At 41.7% G+C, this 22,756-nt stretch overlaps 1 protein-coding gene across 1 annotated transcript in view; it reads right to left on the bottom strand.

Moving 5' to 3' along the window:
- The window catches only part of ANTXR1 (ANTXR cell adhesion molecule 1), a 197,874-nt gene that overhangs the window by 146,126 nt on the left and 28,992 nt on the right, over nt 1–22,756 (bottom strand). The window contains exon 3 of the mRNA XM_038551488.1: nt 21,748–21,819. Coding sequence (XP_038407416.1) covers nt 21,748–21,819 — 72 coding nt within the window. The remainder of the gene's footprint in view (nt 1–21,747; nt 21,820–22,756) is intronic.

The raw sequence follows: 22,756 nt of genomic DNA, 5'->3' as shown, positions 1-22,756 counted from the left end.
TTCATGACCCGTGAGCCTATGGAAGCGTTTACCTTTCTATCATGGGGGCGGGTGGGGGGCTCTGTAGTGACGGGGTGAGGAGGGGAAGCTGCTCGAGTAAGAAGCACCCACCATTTCCTGGGCTTCCACTGCGCACAAGGCCCTGCTCCGGGAGCTTGGATTTGGGGTCAGGACGGCCGAGGCGTGCACGACTGCCCTCAGGCCAGGAGAGAAGTGTGGGTTCAGAGACACTAAGCAGGAGAGCAGAGACCTGAGCTCGGCCGAGCTGACTCTACTGTGCGCAGCAGCCCCCCCTCGGGTCAGCGCTGGGGGAGCGGGAGGCTTCCGGAACAACCGGTTCATGAGGGCCGGGGCTCACGGCTCACTCCGTCTGAACGCTCCCCTTGTGCCCTGTTAGCAACAGCCACCTATGACTGATCCACCCGGACCTCACGAGAGCTCTTGGAGGGAGTGTCTGTTTCACAGACAAGGAAACTGAGTCACAGAGTGGCTAAGGGACCCGCCCAAAGCCCCCCAACTATCTACTAAGTGGCAGTGGTTGAACTGGAACCCAGAGGCCCTGTTGCAATCACTGTGATAAACTGTTTCCCCTTGAATGAACGGGCAAAATTCGTGACTGTTTTATCCGAATAAACCCAAGGGTAACTGCTTGGGGGGAGGGGGAGTCCAGCACAAGGTTAACCTTCCATTAAAGCTGATGTAATGGGGGGGGGGGGCGCCTGGGTGGCTCAGCCGATTAAGCGTCCACCTTCGGCTCAGGGTGTCACCCCGGGGTCCTTGGATCGAGCCCCCGAATCCGGCTCCCTGCTCAGCCCCTCTGTGCCCCTGCCCCGACTACTCGTTTTCTCTCTCTCTCTTTAATAAGTAAAATCTTAAAAAAAAAACAAAAAACAAAAAACAAAAAACAAACCAACTGATGTAATGGGGTGGCTGGACCGCCAAGTTGTTGGACGTTTTCAAAGACAAACCGGGAGGGTTTCGCGTGAAGCCCGTCCCCGGCCGGGGCTGCTGATGCTTCTCAAGCGCAGTGTTTCAGACCCAGTAGCTCAGGCTTTGGGACCGTCCTGACTGTGGCCTCCTTTTCCTGCCCGCGCCTCGACATCAGGTCTCGTGCCCAGCTGCCCATCAGGAACGGGAAGGCTTCCCGGACCCTCCGCCTTCACTGTCCCCTCTCCCTCCGCTCCCCCCATAATCTGTCATCAAGTCCCCTAGGTCTACCCTAGGCCGCCCGGGAAGCCGGCGACTCCTCTCTCTCGCCCGCCAAGGCCGCGCCCCGAGCCATCACCCCACCACCAGCTCCTGCTCGGGCCACTGAGGCAGTCGCTCGCTATCTCTGGACTGTCCTGTCGCCCTCCTTCCATTCATCCTCCACGTGGCTGTCACAACGTTCCCAAAATACAGACCGAGACACACGCCCTTCACTCTCCCGCTCCGCAGCCCCCGACAGCAGTTGGCTACACCCCGTATACATCTGAAACCCTTGCCAGCCTTCCAGCGCCGACACGGGGTGGCTCGTCTGCCTCCCTGCCCGGCCTCACCTGTGCCACTCCGCCCCACTGTCATCACTGGAGCCCCGCGAGTCCCCCCAAGCAGCGTTCTCCAACAGGCCCCTCACACCTGCCATCCCTGCCCCCGGGGCCTGGGGCTATCATTGCCCAGCTCTTCACCCGGGGCTAACTCTCACCCGGCCTTCCATCCCAACTAAATGCCAACTGGTTCAAGTAGCCTTACTTGACTTCCCCTAGTCGGACTAACCCCCTCAGTTAGACTTTCTCGCGCCCAACAAGTTGAGCTTCAGAGCACGTAGGACATTCTGTAACTCCTAACATTTGACCACGTGATGATTTGTTTGTCCATCCCCCGCACCCGATCTAGGCTCTAAACTCCACGAGGGCTGGGCCGTGTCTGTTTGGGCCCGCGCTATGTCTTCTGTGCCTACTACGCTACTTGGACTAGAACAAACAGTCAATCAATATTGACCGAAGGAGTTAATCATCCTAAGAAGAAGTCAGTCTTGGGGGCAGGGATGAGCTTCGCTTGGCCCCTTGGAGGGAGGCCTGCCAGAGGCCGACCTGACAATCGATCCTAGATCTGTGCGCATGTGGTGGTTAGAAACCATTCTGTGTGTTGTGCTTCTTTATATTACCCCCAACAACATTTCGATAAACCCTATCAGAAGGCACGGTTTAATCTTCACTCTGTTGTTTGGTGACAAGAAAGGGTATACATATCTGTGCCTCCGAAGGAGGGATAGAGACGAAAGCGGTGTCCCTCCCCGCCGCCACCCCTGGGAAGGGAGAGGCTGGCATTATCAGTCCCCTGCCAGAGGGTGGCATTGCCCTGTGCATCAGCAGTTTCGAGAGGGTAATGACAGTGGCACGGTAGCAAGAGGCAGAGGCTGGAGAGGGAGGTCGGGATAGGGAAATGGGGGTCTGTTCCTGAGCACACGGGGGTGGCCCGGCGAACACTTTGGAATAGCTGGGCACACTAAGGACGAGGGGGCTAATTTCCAACAATTAGGTGAGAAGAGACTGGGCGTTAAAAGTAAATGTAAAGAAGAAAAGCAAATGTGGCCTTATCTTTGCAAAGTTGGGACGTTTTGGCAGCACTGAAATTGGAATATCGTGTTGAGACTGAAGCTGAAAAGAAAAAAAGAGGGTTAAAAGAAGGCATATTGGGGGTGTGGTAAAGGTTCCTTGGCTTCCCTGTATTTTTTCTCTGCCAAATACAGTCTGGGAACGGGGGTGTTTTCTCTAAGCCTATTTCCTTTTCTTTACAACTATTTTCTTGAGTTTTCTATTTTCTTGGTACCAGAACAAGCAAAGGCTGTTTTTTTGGAAAATGTATTTCTGCTTGATATTTTGTGCCTGGCAACATAGGAACTCGCTATTCCCAAGCAGTGTTCACAACCCTCTCCATATAGCACCCTTCTTCGTCAAAAGATCAAATGACTTACGGCCCCACCTCCCTACTCCCTGTCCCTTCTCTAAGCACCCACAACATCTAAGCAAACAAAACAGATGGTTTCATGGGAATGGTGGGTCTTTTTTAATTCTGGGACAACAGAACTATTAATAAAGGCCTTTTTTTTAATGGTCTCTTAGAAACGGAAGAAAACCAGGAGAAAGATCTTTTAAAGGGGGGGTGATAAGAACCTCTCTGAGGACTTGGTTATTACCAAATGAAATGTTATAATCCTGGGAAATGAGAGAGGCAGGGAATCCTACAAGGACGCTGCTATTAAAGAATCTCCTGTTTTCCTTGGTGGTTTCACATGTCTGCCAGTGTTCCTACGTAGAAGTGAAGGGTTTTCAGGCCACAGGTCTTGTGTTTCTTGTACAATCCCTGTGAGACTTAGTGGTGGGCATAGAGTAGATAGTTTGTTGTTGAATTAATGATTCCAGCTTGGATGCATGCGTGCATCCACCCATTCATCTCCACAGCTGCTTACTAAGCAGGCACCGTGCCCCCAGCACTGCCCTGGTTTGTAGGGGTAGGAGGTGGGAGAACCGGTCACAGGGTCTGCTGGACTTTCGGTGGCCCTGGGAAATTTCCTACACTTCACGAAGATTACTTCCTGGGATTCTGGTTGTGATGTGACATTTTGATGATACTTGCTGATGAAAACATTAAAGGATGAACACACATAAGCATGTCAGGAAGCACTTCATTGGACAAGCTTTTCTCCTAAGTATCCTACTGATGTTTCTACTGCGAAATCCTCCTTGGGGTTGTGCAATGTCTACCACATTTTCAGCCTATAAAACAATCTCCACCGCCGCGGCCACCCCGGAATAACCCAACATCAGCTCTACATTGTCGACTTCTTGCCTCTTAGTAAAAGAGCTTCCAATTCTGTGGAATTGGTCTTTTCTCAAATGTCCGGCAGTTGGTGGCCTTGGAGCTTCAACTTATATTGTAAACACACATCACTACTTGTTCCCACTAATGCTGCATTTAGTACATTTCCAGATGGCCTTATGACTCCAGATGCTGACTACCAAAAACATGGGTGAACAGAACCAAAGATCATAGATTAATTAATCAAAGACACTTCACTGCTACGTTTGGACTCTTGATGTTTTACAACCAACTTTAATTATTTGTTTATGGCGTATAGAAATCACAGCCTCTTCGGGACTTCTACTTAAGGATAGGCCAAAATGATTGACGATACTGACATGCATGCTGAACCAAAGATCCTTTCCTATATATATTTTTTTAGTGAGCTGTAATTTATAATAGAGCAATATGTACAGATACTCCTTTCCTTTATATTGCTGAATATCTTTCCATTACATTGTTTACAATATTTCTTCATTATCTTTTAACATCTGTAGGATCTGTAGTAACATCCTGTCTATAGCGGTTGCTCTGTGGATTACAGTATCCATCCTTATTTTAACACATTATGCCGTTTCTCAGAAAATGAAAGAAAGCTTTAATAGTCTATTCCATCTGACTCTTCCTTTATGCTATTGCTGTTATATATTCTTTTATATACTTAATAAATTCCAAAATGCAAGTATTATATTGGTCTTAAACAATGACCTTTTCACAAAGTTAAGAAAATATTTATCATTTCTATTATTTCTCCTTCCTTTTTTGAAGATCTAGTTTACATCTGGTACCATTTTCCTTTAGCCTGAAGAATCCCATGAGCAGTTGTTTTTTTATAGTGCAGGTTTGCTGGGGATGACTTTCTCTGTTTGCTTTTTTTCCCTAAAAATATCTTAATTTTTAACTGCAATTTTAAGCATATTTTCTTTGGATATAGAATTCTAAGTTGTCTTTATTTCCTTTCATCTTTTTAAAGAAATCAATCTCTTGTCTTCTGAGTTGTTTGTCTTTTTTTCTGATGACAAGTTAAGTGATTTTCAATGTTGCTCCTCTCTTTGTAATACGTCTTTTCCCTTCTCCCTCTTTTTATTTAAAAAAAATATTTTTAAGATTTTATTTATTTATTCATGAGAGACAGAGAGAGAAAGGCAGAGACATAGGCAGAGGGAGAGGCAGGCTCCAGGCAGGGAGCCCAATGTGGGACTCGATCTTGAGACCGTGGATCATGCCCTGAGCCAGGGGCGGGTGCTCAACCGCTGAGCCACCCAGGTGTCACCCTCCCTATTTTTAAAGATTATCTCTGTATTCTGGTTTTCAAAACTTCATCTACTTTGCACTTAGATGACGTTTTTCTTTGTATTTGTCCTGTCTGGAGTTCTTGGAGCATTTTGGATTTGTCTGCAGAATGCTGCACTCAGTATTCCAATTATACATATATTAGACCACTTGCTATTATCCCACAAATCAGAAGGGCTGGTTCGTCACCCCGCTCTCCCACCCTAATCATTTTTCTGTCTTTTTCAGTTTAGATAATTTCCATTAACTTGTTTTTAAGTTCCTCAATCCCTTTTCTATAAATACTCTATTTCAGTTCCATAGTTTTCACTTGGTTCTTTAGTTTTCTTTTCTTTTTTTTCTTTCTGATAGCCTGTGTCTCCATTATACTCACCTTTTCCTGTAAATCCTTTTACATGTTTACAATAGTTGCCTTAAGTCCTGGTCTAGGAATTCCAACCATTGAATGATCTGGTTTGCTTTCATTACTGTGTTTTTTCTTGATTATGGGTCACATTTCCCTGCTTTTCCCCCATGCCTCATTATCTTTTCATTTGTGTTTCAGCATTGTATATTAAAAAGAAAAAAAGAAAAAAGCAGTGGAAACTTAGGTACAATATGGACTTGCTTTGCTCATTCACTGCAGAGTGTACGCCTTTTATCTTTGGGAGCTGGGGGCAGGGTGGGCACTGATTATTTAGATTCCTCCTTGAGTTAGGCTGAGCTTGGGCTGGGCCACAGCTTTAATTAGACTATGTTCCCTGTTATTAGCCTAATTCTCAGACTTCTGCTCTGCCCTGCCTTTGTGGTCTTTTCAGCCTTTGAGTTGGGAGGGAGGTGGGTGCAGCTTCAGTCATTTGTGCTTCACTATTGGATTCAACCCTCGTAGAACTCCAGAATCCAAGCACCAAGGATCCATAGATTTTTTTTACTTTTCAGCAACTGTTACATTGCTACTTTCTTGGGGAAAAAAATGCAGAGGTGCAGGTGAGGGAGAGAATTGTCTGACAGAGATCTCCTTTTCACTTGGGGCTCCTTCAGGTAATCCATCCCTCTGGCACACATTGTTGACTGAGGTTCAACTGACCCTTCCTCATCCCTGAAAAGTCTCTGTCCACGGCTATGCTGCTTTTGCCCATACCCAGACCATATCCATCACCAAGAATGGAAGTTTCTGTAGATCTCTGCTCAGCTATGAAGGGCTTGCTTCTCTCTAATTCAGTTCATCAGTGCTTCCTGTGTATTAGACCCATGGAAGCATATGAATTTTATTTTGTTGGGACTTTTCTGCTTGACCATGGAAATGAAGGTTTTTCACATTCCTTTACATCCTAACCAGAAGCAGAAATACTATAAAGCCTTTTTCTAAATATTTGTGTCTACACATTTGTTTCAAGTCAGGAAGAAAAATACTAGAGGCTGATTACCAGCATATAAATATACTCCAGTATCTCTCTCATCTTAAAAAAATAAATCCTCTGTGACCCCACATCTCCCTCTAGCTATTGACCAATTTGTTTGCATTTCTCTTCACAATGCAACTTCTTCAAAGAGTACTTGTATACCCACTTCCCTGTCTCTCCTGGTGGAGACTTTCTTCAAATGTACAGTGACCTTTGGCTGTTCATAGTGAATGAGCGAGACAGAAAGACTTGTTGGAAGCTTTGCGTGCACAGTGGGGCATGCCAACTGGCGGATGACCAGCTTTTGTCAACAAGCACAGTGGGGGACCTTCAAATATCAGTGTACGTATATTCCCCCGACCCCTAACCCAAGATATTTATTTCTACAGAAAAGGAATTTTCCAACTCTTTCCTTAGGTGTTACTCTGGAATTGACAAGGGGGAGGGCTGGAAGCAGCCACATTTGTTATGCAGATGTCTCCCATGCCTGGTGTCTGACTGTGAAACCATCCTTGTCTAATTTTGCCAGAGAATACTTCTCTTCTCTGGTGGAACTGGAGGAGTAATTCTTAGATGTAATGGAGGTAGGTGGTTCTGAAGGTTGAACTGCATCTCAGATAAATTCTTTAAAAATTTATTTTATTTTATTTTTTGTGTTTATTTAAATTCAAGTTAGTTAACATGTAATGTATTATTAATTTTGGGGTAGAATTTAGTGATTCATCAGCTGCATGTAACACGCAGGGCTTGTTACAGCAAGTGCCCTCCTAAATGCCATCGCCCATTACCCCATCCTCAGATAATTCTTAAACGCTTCACCCTGTTAGCCCTTCCTTGCCTTCTGCAGTATCTGACAGTTCTAGGTTTTGATCTTTCCAGGGTTTTTCTAGGCTACAGGCTTGTTTCTCTTCAGCATCTCCTTCTGCAGGATTATATTTGACTTTTCTCCACACTGCTTTTATCATTTCTCACTCCTCTGTCTTCTTTCCATCATCACATATAGTGTTCTTATGGCTTAAACATTTCTTAGTTTCCTCAAGGATGGCTTTGTGTTTTTGTTTCACATTCTCCTGGTTTTGGGTGTTTTCTGACAGAAAGGGTAAAAAAATGTCTTTACCTCTTATTTTAAAATTGGAAATCTTCACCTTCTAACTTATTCTGCTCTGACTTTTGCCTCTACACCTCTGCTGGTCACTAGTCATCTCCACGTTGCCAAACCAATAGTCAGTTCTCTGGCTTCATCTTACTCAACCTTTTAGACCATCAGACACAGCCTCTTCCTCAAGTTAAAATGCTTTCTTTTCTTGATTTCCATTATGGCGTGCACTCTCCATCTCCCCATCAGTTGTTCTTTCTCAGATTTTAGGGCAGACTCCCTTCTCGAACTCTAAAGACGGGAGTATCCCAGAACTCCCTCAAACTGACGCCCCCCCGCCCCCAACATTCCCACTGTCTCAACCCCCACACTGTTTTACAAGTCATTCTTCCCATTACTTTGGTGCTAATCAAGGGAGCATGGCCTTTGGAAGAAGATGACTGGGGATTAAATCTTAATTCTCCCACTTCCTAGAGATGTCAACTTTAGATTTCTCAGATGTAAAAATGAAGGTGTGGGAACTATAAGGTCTACCAGCTTCCTTCCAGCTCAGAATGCTGCATCTGATTTTATGTAGGGACCAAATAGGGAGCAGAAACAGAGTCTGGGCATCTGCTGGGCACTGGGAAGGCCACAACTGGCAGATAGGAGTAGTCCACAATGTGGCACAGGGTCAAGTGCAGACCAGTAACTGAAATTCACTGAGAGGAGCCCATTAGGGAATTTCCAAGGGTTGAAGCCTAAGCTGGCATAAAGGATGGGTGTGATGGTTTAATCACAAGGCAACATGATGAATTTGTCCAAACAAGCTCCTCTTTACACAACTCTGTTTTGGTTGGTTACTCATCCATGCAGTGGTTTTCCCCGTGCAGTTTCCTATGGTACCACTTCACTTTTGAAACAAATTTCCCATCACTAACCTTTTTCCCCCAATTAAGCCACACTCTGCAGGAGATGGGAGTGGTGGAAAATGGGTTCTGTATTCAGGGTTTCCCAAATACATAGTTTTCCCTTATGAGAATCTTCTGTTCCATGTTCCTCTTAGTTCAATGGGGACTAGGTATCTCTGGGTGCCGGAGGTCTCTAAAATAGTGAGGCGGATATACTTGAGTCCAGTGCTACCAACCACAATGAGTGTCTGCAGGGGCACAGGATAGAATGGCACCCTGCCACGTCCTGTGTGGCGGAGACTGTGGAGCCCAGAATCACCTTCTTGGATGGAAGATAAAAGCGGACAGTCCTAGAGGGGATGATAGGCAAGCATCTTCTGTTTGGTCAGATCACATTTCTTTAGTATAAGCTGGTGGAAATTACGTTTTTCTACAAAGATAAGACTTTCCTGTCACACTTTGGAGCAATATGGGGCTGGTGGTGGGAACAGGAGTATACTGCGTTCATACCAGATACTCCGATCCACAAGTCCTATGTGGGCACGATCTGTTTGAAAAGATGAGCTGGATCATACAAGCTGTTGAGAGGCAATGAGAACTCTTATAAATCACTAGTGGGAATGAAAATTGGTGCAGCCCCTTTGGAGAATAATGAAATCGTGCCTCGTGAAGTTACACAGTCACATACTATAAGACCTAGCAATTCACTCCCTAGTTGTATATCAGAGAGAAATTCTAGTTTTGATCCCCAGGTCAGTGTGAGAATGTTGACTGCAACTTGGTTTATAACAGCATGACGTTAGCAACAAACAAACTGCCCATGAATAAGAGAACAGGTAAGTACCTGATGGTACATTATTACAATATGGAATGATGCAATAGAAAAGCATACATTAGTTATGATGAACCAAGCACAGCTACATGTATCTTCACAGAAAAGTCTCAAAAACAAAAACAAACAAACAACAAAGTCTCAAAAACATGTTAAGTGTAAAAAGCATATTTGAGAAAAATACATACAATATGACTATTTATTAAAAGGTATAATCTGAAAAAGTATAATATATTGCTCATGGGTATACAAAAATATTTAGCATCTGTTAAAATGAAAACCCCAAATTCAGGATGGTGATTATTTCTGGTGAGGAAAAAGAAGAAGGGTGTACACTGAGGTGTCAATCCCTGTAGTATTTTGTTCCATAAGCTCAGTGGCAGATAATGAGTCCATTATCCTTGTTTTTCGTATACTCCTGTTACATTTGAAATATTTAATAATTTTTAAAATGTGGAGGATGAATAGCAACGAGGTGAACCTACAGTTCATGAGGAGGCCTCCAGAGCTGCTCAAGAGCAGCACTAAATCTTAGGCTGGGCCCTGGAGGCCCAGGGACCACGCGGTGACGGGCTGGCGACGTTGCAGAGCTGCCTATGCTGACCGATAGTGGTTTGCCATTGCCTGGCCACTGAACGTCAGTTGGCTTTGGCTGTTTAGCTTCAGGTCTAAGTACCCTACCGTTCTTGGGTTCTCTGACCACTTCTGTGATTTGTCCTGCTGGCTTTCTCCCAACAAGAAGGTCCCTGCATGCTGCTCTGTCAGTTTTTACTCTTTGTATGTGCTGGCCACACGTGGACTAGTGGGCGAGGAAGAGGAGCAACATTCCCTGAGCATCTTCCCTGTGCCAGGGCCTCTGCTGGGCGCTTTCCATTCATTAAGTACGAAAGCCACACAGCAACACCATGCGGGGGGCGTCATTACCTTCACTGCACAGTTGAGAAAACTGATTCAGAGAAGCGCAGTAACACGCTGTGCTGGTGGAGGCCGGGCTGGAACCCAAACCTGATCCCACTACAAGGTCTATATGGTCACTACCAAATCTGTGGTGTCTAGACTGGGTGTGGGGATAATGTACTGTACACCAAGACACAGGAGACACACACACACACGTATTTTTTTCAGAGCGTAGGTTATACTCCATAATTTGAGAAGGAACTCAACGTGATTTTTTATATAGAATCAAACAATCAAATTGGTATATTATTAAATAGAATACAAATGCACAGACATTTTTATGATGAAGGGATTTTGAGGGAATGTCTTGCTTTTGATGAGCAATTCAAACTCCACCCAAAGACCCCCGGGTATACTTCTGCTTTCTTCTCCTAATAGGTGTGCCCCCAGAGGAAGAGCAGAGAAGTACTGGACCACGCTACTCTCACAAGTCGGTCTGCTCCCAGAATGGCGGAATTGCTTCAAGGTGGGTTCCTTTTACCATCACAGAGGCTCAGTATGAGGAGGCCTTCAACAAACTTCCTCTAGAGACATAGCCTGTGCACTTCTGTGGGGAAGACGTCTCGCAAGAACCATTAAACAGAGGGAAAACTAACTTTCTCTGGCCTCATGCTGAGGCAGTACTTTCTATCTGTATCCCTCCATATAGGGACAGACTGGCCAAATGTTAAAAACTTCGGAGAAGGACGTGAGCCATGGAGAGCTGGGGACTCTCTGAATTCCTGAATTACCGCATGCCTGGCATTGTTAATCCTCCCAACAGTTCTGTGAGGTAGAGACTATCATTCTTTTCATTTTATAGACAAAGAAACAGGCAGAAAGAGGCAAGAAAATTTCCCACAGACCCAGACCCCAGCATATTCTCTCTCAGTCAACAGGACAAGAGAATAAATACGTGCCTCCCACCATTTCTCTTACTTTTGTCATCAAATCTTCTTGTACCTAAATAAACAATACCTACATATGGAACAAATTCAGGTTCTTTTAAGCACCATATATCTGAAGATTCATCTTCTCTCTTGTTATTTTTAAATTTAGAAAAGGTTTTTAGAACTATGTCTCTTGGTAATGATAGCCTGTAATCATTCTGCTCCAGGAATCAAGCGATGTGTTCAAAATATGTCATTTTCCCCTGTGACACTAATGGCAAAACCACATTCTCAACCAAACCAAAAGATGACTGAGAGGGATGGAGAAGTGTGGTCTCTTGGTTTCCACTCAGCAGTTTGAGCCAAGCATTCTTGGCTTTCACTCCAACTCCTTAAGCAATAGGCAAGATACTTAACCTCTTAACCCCATCTGTGAAATGCTGATGCTACCTCTTTACCTCTTTGTGAGGAGTGTTTCCAAGCTGAAGTTGTTAAAAGGTCCTAAAGATAAAATGTGTAGAGGGCATATGCTTTCAGAGAAGTGTTTTCTGGAAGAAGTCTGAGGGTCTGGGGTGCTGAATTGTGGATGCTAGGATTTGTTTTTAACTAAATACTGTATGTAATTGTAAAATCGTAGGAAACCCTATAGGATAGTGATTAAGAGTGTGGACATTGGGGACATCATGCCTGGGTTCAAATCCAAATTCTTGCACTTTTACAGCAGAGTGGCCTTGTGCCTGCTTTGAATCAGTATCCCCCATGTATATAATACATATAATAGATAAGTCTCAGGACAACCTTTCAAGGCAGGTATTACTAATCTTCTCTTATTATAGTTGAGAAAAGTATTCTAGGTTATTGGTACATTATAAGCCATTAATAAAGGATTGTATATAGACACAAAAGTATGAATACTTATGCAATGCCACATGTACATGGCGGTTGCTTCCATTTAAGTATTCCATAGATAAGAAACAAAGGACAGCAGCATGAGTATAGATGCAAGTAAGTGGGGTAGATTATGTAATACATGGGAGAAAAATCACTAGATTTAAAATTTTTAATTTTGCGAGTTAAAAAAAAAATTCTACCATCAGTGATAACTTGTATGAACATGTGCAAATAATTCAATCTCTCTGAGAATAATATTCCTCAGCAGTAAAATGAGGCCAGTGAGAGGACTGGGTAAGATAATAATTCTTTGACCCACGGTTGTCTGTTATGCTTTTTTTTTTTTTTTTTTAATTTGCAAAGTTTAGAAATAAGGCAAGATTTCCAGGTGAAAACAGTGACATGAGTTCACATCTTTTAACTTCCCATCGTTTTCTCTCCATAATGCTATAGAAACAGCGAAACTAATATAATACAGGAAAAATTTTTTCCTTGCTGGAAAGTAGGTAAGAGTGCCATACATATGTCAGACACTTGGGGTAATTCCTACAAGAAGTAGAACTGCTGAGATCAGGCTGAGGAAGAACCTAGCAGTCTGGAATTTCAGGATATAAGGAGAAAAGTTCGTGGTTGGTGGTGGGTTCACTTTTTAACACAGTGATCCAACACCCACACCTAACCATCTTCTTTGGGTTTCAAGTTCCTCCTTACTTTGGACACACTACTACGTCTGTCCACACGAAAATTATACTACATCTAAATTTTCCCATAGTTGTTAGCCTGCGATCTTCACATTTTCAACCAAGATTTTTTTTGTGATCCCTGACCGAACTCACTCCAAATCCCAGTACTGAAAAACTTAGTTGTTCCTCTTTTGAGTCACTATGCTGAAGAAAATCTCAGAAGTTGGGAAGAAGAGGACCAGTTTGAGAAATCTGAGAAAATTTCCCATTTGAAGCAAACTCATATAAAAAAAACAGGGAGCACATAAAGCAATTGTAATTTATATTCATGATGAAGATATTCCATCTCTAACACAATTGCATGGTGCTACCTATATACACAAAAGGAAAAATTTAGGATCAGAAAAATATTCATAGCATTGAAAGGGATTATCTGTCCGTTAAAAAAGCAATGGCACTGAAAACAATAAATGAAAAATGAAAGAAATTAAAGAAAGCATAAATAAATGAAAGACAGCCTGTGTTCATGAATCAGAAGACTTAAAATTGTTAAGATGTCAATACTACCCAAAGTGATCTACAGATTCAATGTAATCCCTATCAAAATCCCAATGGCTTTTTTTTTTTCAGAAATAGAAAAACTTATCCTAACACTTATATGGAATCTCAAGGGACTTCAAATAGCCAATACACTCTTGAAAAAGTACTAAAGTTGAAAGATTCACACTTCCTAGTTTCAAAACTTATTACAAAGCCACGTTAATCAAAACAGAGTGGTACTAAGGTAAGGGTAGATGTATTGAGGGCCTAGAAAGAAAACTTTGCATATATAGTCAAGCAATTTTCAAGAAGGGTGCTAACCATTTAATGGGAATATGACAATCTTTTCAACAGGTGAGCAGGGAAAACTGGATATCCATCTGCAGTAGAAGGAAGTTGGATCCTACTTAAAACCATATACAAAAATTAATTCCAAGTGGAGTGAGAACCTAATTGTGAGAGCTGAAGCTAGAAAACGCTTAGAAAAATCACAGAGGGAAAGCTTCATGATATTGATTTGGCAATGATTTGTTGGGAGATGACACCAAAAGCGTGGGCAACAAATAACAAAATGGATAAATTGGACTAATAAAAATGAAGACCTTTGTCCATAAAAGGACACTATTAACAGAGGGAAAAGGTAACTACAAAATGGGAGAAAATATTGGGTAATAAGGATTACTACTCAGAATATATAAAGAACTCTTAGAACTTAACAACTACAATAAAAAACACCTAATTTAAAAATGGGCAAATGACTTGGATAGATGTTTCTCCAAAAAAGACACACAAACATGCCAATAAGCACATGAAAAGATGCTCAATATCACTAACCATTAGGGAAATACAAATCAAAACCACAGTGAGTTACCATTTCACATCCATTAGAATGACTGTTATTTAAAAAAAAAAAAAAACCCACAAAACAAAACCAGAAAATAACAAGTGTCAGCAAGGATGTGGAGAAATTGGAACCCTTGTACGTTACTGGTAGCAATGTAAAATGGTGCAGCCACTGTGGAAAACAGTATGGCATTTCCTCAAAAACTTAAACATAGAATTACCATATTATCCAGCAATTCCACTTCTAGGTATGTGCCCCAAAGAACTGAAAGCAGAGACTTCAACATTTACATGCCAATGTTCATAGCAGCATTATTCACAACAGCCAGAGGATGGAAATAACCCAAATGTCCATTAATAGATGATTAGATAAACAAATTGTGGTATATTCATACAAGAGAATATTACTCTGTCTTAAAGGAATGAAAGTCTGTCATATGTACAACACGGATGGACCATGAAAATATGCTAAGTGAAATAAGCCAGATACAGAACAAATATTATATAATTCCTTTAGATGAGGTACCTAGAGTAAAAAATCCATAGAAATAGGAAGTAGAATAGAGGTTACCATGGGCTGGGGGCAGTTTCAGTTTGGGATAATGAAAAAGTTCTGGAGATGGGTAGTAGTATGATGGGTGCACAAGGTGAAGCCATTGAATTGTATGCTTAAAAATGGTTAAAATGATAAATTTTATAGTTTGTACATTTTACTCCAATAAAAAAAATTTCAAGGGAGGTTGCAAACAATATGTTGAATACAAACAAAATAATTAAATATTGGTGAATTACAGTACAAGAGTGAAACATTCTCAAAGAAAAATGATAAAGACTAAAGCATAAGAATAAGAGCTTAGAACATAAAAAAGAGTTTGGAATAGATTTAAGAATCCAAAGGACAAAAGAAAAGTAATAATAAAAGAAATAAGAGTAAAATATTTCTTAGGGTGAAGCTATTTGTTATCAGATGGAAAGGCTCAAATGCTATATAAAGTATTATACAAAATCATGAAAGAATCCACACCTAGATATATTCTTTTGACTTATTTTTTTAATTCAAGGTATAAGGAAATATTTTTTACAGGTATCCAGAAGGAGAGAACAGGCTACTCACAAAGGAGAAATGTACTAAATTGTCATTTTTCTGTATGCAATAAAGAATAAAAGATATGCAAATTGGCATTGTGTCATTGCCAGTAAATTTAAGGGAAAAGACAGGGTATAAGAACTTTAATTCAATTAAAATATTTGCCTGAAGATGAGTAACAACAATTTTCAAATAAGTTTGGCCTTACAAATTTTAATACTCACATACCTTTCAGGAAAATTTTACCTGGAAAACAACTTGGCCAACTAAGAAATTAAAAAATAAATAAAATAAAAATTTCAAGTACTGGAAAGGAAATATGTATGTGTATGTATGTATGTGTGTGTATTTATGAGACATAATGCAAATAATTTTTAAGAAATTCATCAAGGAGAATAAATGACATTACTTAATTCTTGCCATTATAAAAACAAGCAAAGTTCATTGGAAGCTTTTGCTAGAATAAAAATGAAATTATACTTTTTCAAATTATATTTTTCAAATCATTGGTGGAAAATTAAAATATCAAAGAAGGGTAAAAGATAAATGGGTAGACACAGATATAGCAGGAAAATATTTTTAGAAATTTAAGTTTATAATTTTTTTGACAAAGATCTTAAAAAGCATGAAAGGAAACAGAAAGGTTATTTTATATTCATTAGAAATATAGTCCATAATGAAAACCCATGGGACTACACAATATGGCATAAATTATAAAGCAGTGTGTTAGAGATTCATTATAAAACAGTTACGGTGGCAAGTTTAAAATATACCTCACTGTCTTCACAGATCAAGTAAGAAAAAATATAAGATATTTGAGAAATTTAAACAATGTATTTCTTATACAAAACTCTTTACTCATCAAAGTGTACCTATTGTCTAATATACATGGATGAAAAATACAATTTAATCACATACTAGTCCACCAACAAAAATTAATAAATTTTAAAAGTAGAAATTATATAAACCAATAATTTGGAAAATATAATAGAAAAACACTCATTGATAATGAAAGGAAAACTTAGAAATAACCAGGAAAAAACTTAATAAACACTGTATGAGACCAATTTGAAGAAAACAAAACCTTAATAAGAGACATAAGTGAAGGGATATATCCTTAGATAAGAAAATATATACAAAAAAAAAAAAAGAAAATATATACAGTAAAACTGCAATGCCATTTTGCTAAGGTGATTCTGCACTTTCCATACAATTCAGGTGACAATCCCAAGAGTATTGTGGTACTTTAAACAAATTATTTAAAATGATCATGGTAGGAAAAAACACTACTAAAAACCAGGGGCGATTTTCACTTAAGATCAGAAGCAAAGAAGGACTGGTCTTCCAGATGCTAAGACTAATAAAAATAGTGCGGCCCTCGCTAGGAACAAAGAAATGCAGTCTATCAGAATAGAAAACACAGCAATGGATCCAAGTCTATGGAAGAGTCTAATTTTTCAGATTGGTAGTAAATGATTATTCACCAAATGATGTTAGAAAAACTTACTAATCACTTGGAGAAAAAGAATAGATCTTGGCTCTATACCTTATATCAGACTAATTTCCAGAAGTAATTATCTACATGTAAAAAAAAATGTATCAAAAATACTGTAAGTAAAAGTAGTCATAAAAAGGGCAATAACAGCCCAAACATAATTATAAATCCTGATGCTAAATTTCTGAATTAAATGCAGAAAATAGAGTTCAACTCTACATTAAAATAATAATGTATGATGACCAAATGTAACCAGAAATGCAAGAATGATCCAATATTAAAAAATCTTTTTAATGCATTTCACTGTGTTAGTAGGTCAAAGAAAAAAAATACGATCATCTTAATAGGTGCCAAAAATGCATTTGATTAAATTTAATATCTATTCCTGATTTCTTTTAAAGGATGAGTTGGACTTCCTTGACATGATCTCATTCCCAAATGATGAAACATCTGAAGTATTTAAAGTAAGATCAGGAAAAAGACTATCCAGGGAGTATTTAAGGAATCATATACAGTAGTTAACACTAAAATAATGTATCCTAATAGTACTTAAATTAACATTAGATCCTTTATTATGCTGATGAAGAAACCTGAAAAATGTGTTACAATTTGTCAACTGTTTTGCAAACTGATGAAGCTAAGAAATCTTGGAAGAGCGATATGATATAATGCAAAACACATGAGTTGGACCAAAACCAGAATCCAGAATCAGACTACTAATTCTGCCATTTTTGTTATTTGACCATAGCATTTGACCGTCAAATAGCAAAAGTTATCTAAACTCAGATTCTTAGTGCCCTTATCTGTATAATGGAAGGAACAGCAGGTAAGATGGAGTAAGTTTGCTACTGGCTATCACTCCTGGTGATTATTAGAAAAACTCTGGACAAAACAAACACATAAGGATTTTGAAAAGTAAGCAAAGCAGATGAATTGGGAAGGGTAGTAAAAATCTGGAGAGGTAACCCAGAAAAGGCTAGATTCTATACTTCTCCCCGTCTTTTCTTTCATGGCTTTGACCTGAGGATGAGTCTCAGTCACGTGGTACTGGCCTGGGAAATCACCACATCTTGGGGCCCTGGGAAAGGGGCCCCTGTAGTTCAAAGAATGTGGAGAGAATCCCCACTCTTACTTCTCTTTGATTACGCCTGCCTTTGCCCCACAAGTGACCTTGACAGAGAACTGCACAAGGCAACACAGTGGCCAAACCCCAAGCAAAACACCATTTTTCTTGCTAGAGGACTTGCAAAGGGTGGCACCAGTGGGAAACATGGTGTGTGGAGAAACCTGCAGGAGAGAGAGCTGGAGAAGGGGGTCCCAGTAACTGTGTGATTGAAGCTGTCTGTGTAAGTCCCGGCTTCATCTCTGAGCTGCACGTGTGTAGGACAGGCTCGAAGCAGCTTAGCAAAGATGTTGAAAACTGAACTGAAATAAAAACCACCATCCACAGAAGAGACAGAACTTGTGGTTTGAACCTCGTGCACACAGAGAAGAAAGGCTTCTATTCTCCAGAGGATTTGAAGGTGACTTAAGAGTCTGAACAAATGAATATTAAAAATTTCTAGAATATATTCTAAAATTACTCGACATACAAAGCACCTGGAAAACGTGACCCATTCTCATGAGAGAAGGCAATGAAGATGCCAATGCTGAGCTTACAGAATGGTCAGACAAAGCATTTAAAGCATATAAATATGCTTTATGTATTTATTTTATAGTATTTATAATTACATTTAATTATATTCTATGATATAGTTAATCCCATAATTTATTTCATATGTAATCTCATATATTTAATATTATATAAAATATATTTAATTATGTCATATCTTATATACTTATATATATTATACATTTAAATATGTATATATGTATTTCATAACTATACTCCATGAGATGAAGGTAAATACACTTAAAATAAATGAAAATATAGATGATCTCAGCAGAGGAATAAAAATTTTAAAAAGAACAAAATAGATATTTTAGTCCTGAAAGTCACAGTATCTGCAAAAAAAATTCAGTGGATGAGTTCAATGGCAGGATGGGGATGGCGGAGGAAGGAGTCAGTGAACATGAAGATAGATCAATAGGAATGATCTAATCCAAAAAAAGGAAAGAGGAAAAATTGGAAAAGAATTGAACAGACCTTCAGGCACATGTGGAATCATATCAAAAGGTCTAATATCTTTGTCATTGGAATCCCAGAAGGAGAGGAGAAAATGACTGGTACAGAAAAAATAGTTTAGAGAGAGGGCTGCCAATTCCTCAAATTTGGTAAAAGACAAATTTATAGATTCGAGAAACTCAGCAAAGCCAAAATAAGATAAACTCAAAGAAAACCATCCTCGACAGATCCTAGCCAACCTGCTGAGAGCTAAAGATCTTGAAAGCAGGTAGTGAAAAATGGCATATTCCATATTAAACAATGAGACCCCGTAGGAAATTGAAGTTATAATGGTTATATGGGGACACGTGAGAAATGATATGTAAGGTTTTTAACAAATAAAAGACACAAATGGTAGGTATTCTTCTTCTCCTTCCTCTTTTTTAAAAGATTTTCTTTATTTATTCTTGAGAGAGGCAGAGACACAGAGGGAGAAGCAGGTTCCCTGCAGGGAGCCCAGTGCAGGACTCGATCCGGGACCCCAGGATCATGCCCTGCGCCGAAGGCAGATGCTCAACCACTGAGCCCCCCCAAGGCGTCCCTGTAGATATTATTATTCTGATTGTAGTTTCTTTACTACATCTCAACACACCATATTTATTTTCTGTTCTATTTTTTCAAGCTTCCCGTGGTTTCCTTTATGTGGGTTTGATTCCAAAAGCTGGATGCAAATAACCCTTTGATAGTATTTCTTTTGGTTTACCCACAATCTTTTGGTCTTGTTGAAATGAGAGTTCCCTATGGATTCATGACCTGTTTTTGAATGTGTTTTTCAACTTAACGTGGTGTCCTCGCTTATTACATCTGTACAGTAATGCATCTTTTCCTATCTCCTAGGGATATTGGGACGATCAAATGAGATATGGGAAAAAAAAACCAAGAATTCTTGTGACCAACTAAAACACTGGGAGTCCTACCTTTCAGAAATAGTATCAACCTGGAAGCTGTCAAAGCCTAATTCTTTTAGCCAATCTCATGAGAAAGCGTTCAGCAGAGGGAAGGCTTGTCCACATTTCTCTCTAGGCTGATAAGGTTGGGGATGGGTCAGTAAACCACTCATGCTTTGCCGGCCGACCCAGAGGTTAGGCCAAGAGTCACCACGTGAAACCCATACAGCCTTTAGCAAGGCATTTTGGGCTGTCTGAAGCATACTTAGCCCTTACGTATTAAATGCTGCTTCCAGCAAAGTCCAGATTCTAACCTTGCTTCTCCCTGGTAGGGGAACTAGGAGGAGTGAAGTCAAGACATCCAACATCAGATTCAAAGTAGGATTCAGATGACTAATTTGAACAGCGTAACCAAAACGAGTCTGAAAGCCTAGGCCTTTGAACAGTGTTTATAACTCCGTGACCCCCTCTGCCCTCCCCACTTCCCAGAGGCCGGGAGCAGTAGCACACAAAATACCCACAAGGGATGTGAGACCTAGGTCTCGGGGCCAAACTCAAGCACGAGCCAGCGGAGTCCGCAGGAAGCAACACCAGGCAGCCTGGGCTGTAGGAGGATGTGAAGAATGGGAGAGAGGGTTTTGTCTGAACGGGAGGCACCTCTGCATGAAGGATGTCATGCAAAGACAGAGGGAGAGTAGGAGTCTCGCAGAGAGACCCTAAGCCAGAGACACTTTCTCAGAGCTTCTTAAAATCCTTGGCCAGTATTGAAGGAAACTCTCTTGAGTTTCTTGGGCTTTCTGACTCTCCATGTAAAGTGGAAAGGCCCTGGAGCCTGCAGCCCCTGTGGGTTTGCACTCTACCCTTAGGAACACCATGCGGCCTCAGCGTCTCCTTCTGCTAGTAGGAAATAAGAAACCCCTATTTTTAAAATGAGGTTTCTGTGCATCTCAACAGTGTGCATGAATAACAGGCCCTGCTGAAGGAGAAGCAGAACTTGGAGACTTCTGCGTGGTACCGAGTACTCTTGTAGTTACACACGGACCACAGAAGACGTGGAGAAACACGGGGACGGGCTCAGCTCTGCTGTTTGGTGCAAAATCCAGAGCACCTTCCTCCTTGCTATTGGTCCTCTCTAGCAGAAGACTATAGAATAACGTCCCCCAGTCCTCCCTATGCTTGCTCTTCCTCCTTTCCTCTTCCCTACGCGTCCATCCACAAGACTGCCAACGTCCCATGTGTGTCCCGCACCCCGCCCCCGGTGTTTCTCTCATGTCATCAGAGCCCTTTAAAAAAAAGTGCACGAAGTGTCCTTAACTCAGGAAAACTGTTACCTCCACTCCCAATACACCATCCTAACTCTGAACAAATGGCATGTCTCTATTTCTGCTAGTTTTCACGGGTAAGTGGTAAAATCCAAAATAATACTTTTGTTAAGCTAGGTCTCAGTAATCCTTTTCATGTCAACAACATTTTTCCACACCTGATTCAAATTTCCTTTTATTCCATGGTCCTGTCCACGGAAGGACAGGCTGTCTTGTCCTGGCTCCTAAACACCATATTATCCCTCCCTTTCTATTCCCTGCCTCCGTATAATTATGTATGGTAATATTACAAGTTCCTACTTCTCTCACACCATGCTTATTGTATCTCTGAAACCTTACCCCACAAAATAAATCTAATGTAAATAAGAGAAAATATAATCCCCCAGGAATTGTTCTGGCTCACACTTTGCTCCAAGGTAGCACACTGAGTTGCCAATCAAAGTAAGATTTATACCTCAAGGTGATTGAGTCATTTGCGGAATTTCACAACATCAGGAAATCCTATCAGTCATCACGGAGTAAAGTAGCCGATGGGTCAATGGGCAACGTGCAAGGCTTAGGTGAGGAGAGAACCGCAAGATTTAGGACATCGGGGCCAGTCTTGGGGCCCAAATATCAGCACTACTCAAGGGAACGTGGGCCTGCTAATTACAGGGAAGGGGAGCGTCCTTACCGGTCTTCGGTCAGCTTCATGAGGGTAGTTCCTCGTGTAGAGAAGACAATAAAGGACATTCTTAGCTGTGGGCTGGAAAGGAAAAGAAATCCTATTAGGGCAGGTGGACTCTGGATGCCATTTCCCTCCAGTCGTCCTCCCGTCTCCCCTTCGGCGTCCCGGCTGCGGGAGATGGGGACCTCCAGGCCGAAGGGCCTCCGCAGCTGGTGCCCCGAGTCCTCAGCAGCAGCGACTGGAGGCTGTGGACAAGGGGGGGCCGCGCCGCCTTCGCCAGGGCAGAGCACGGGTGGGAGAGCGAAAATGCATCCCTGCCTGCGCTCCGCCCCAAGAGGTGTGTCCCTAGAAGCGGCCTGGTCTGCATGGCGCTTATAAAAGGGGGGCCCCGATAGATAAAATGTCCCCCTGACCCCTGAGTGGACCCCGACAGGGGAGCAGCTGAGCTGACGGCGGCCGGATGCCATTGGCCATTAAGATCATACTAGAAACTGCCTTTGCTCTGAAAGCGGCATCTCTTCTAGACGGTCCACTTCTCCTTGCTTTCCCAGGGAGGTCATCCTGTAAGGAGAGAACGTGCTGCTGGGCCGCAGAACATCCACCCGCCCGGCGGTCACGCTTACAGTACTCGTGAACCCAGAGGCGGGTGTGGATGGAGCGCTCGGGAGCGCCGTCCACGAAAACCCCACACTGTGGAAGACAGAACCACCCTCAGCTGGGGACCAAACGTGCTCCTCTGTCTTCAAGACGGACTAGCAGAAATAACAAACACAACGCAAACATTTAAAAAAAAGAAAGAAAAGACGGACTATCAGAGTGTAGTGGGTTCGCCAGTAGACCGCTGTCCATCAGGGGCTCTTTGTGGGGCCAGCCGGTTCCTCTGTCACAATGTGAACCTGTGTCTTTGCCATCCCTGATCTGGCCCCCGTAGCTTAGAGTTCCCACTTCCTCCGATGTTTCTCAAACCTGCCCCCCTTTTCTATTTCTTAGCTTAGGACCTTGCCCTCAGCGATCA

The sequence above is a fragment of the Canis lupus genome, chromosome 10, assembly GCF_011100685.1.
Source record: "Canis lupus familiaris isolate Mischka breed German Shepherd chromosome 10, alternate assembly UU_Cfam_GSD_1.0, whole genome shotgun sequence".
Taxonomy (NCBI): Eukaryota; Metazoa; Chordata; class Mammalia; order Carnivora; family Canidae; genus Canis; species Canis lupus.
This window is presented reverse-complemented; position numbering and strand designations above follow the sequence as displayed.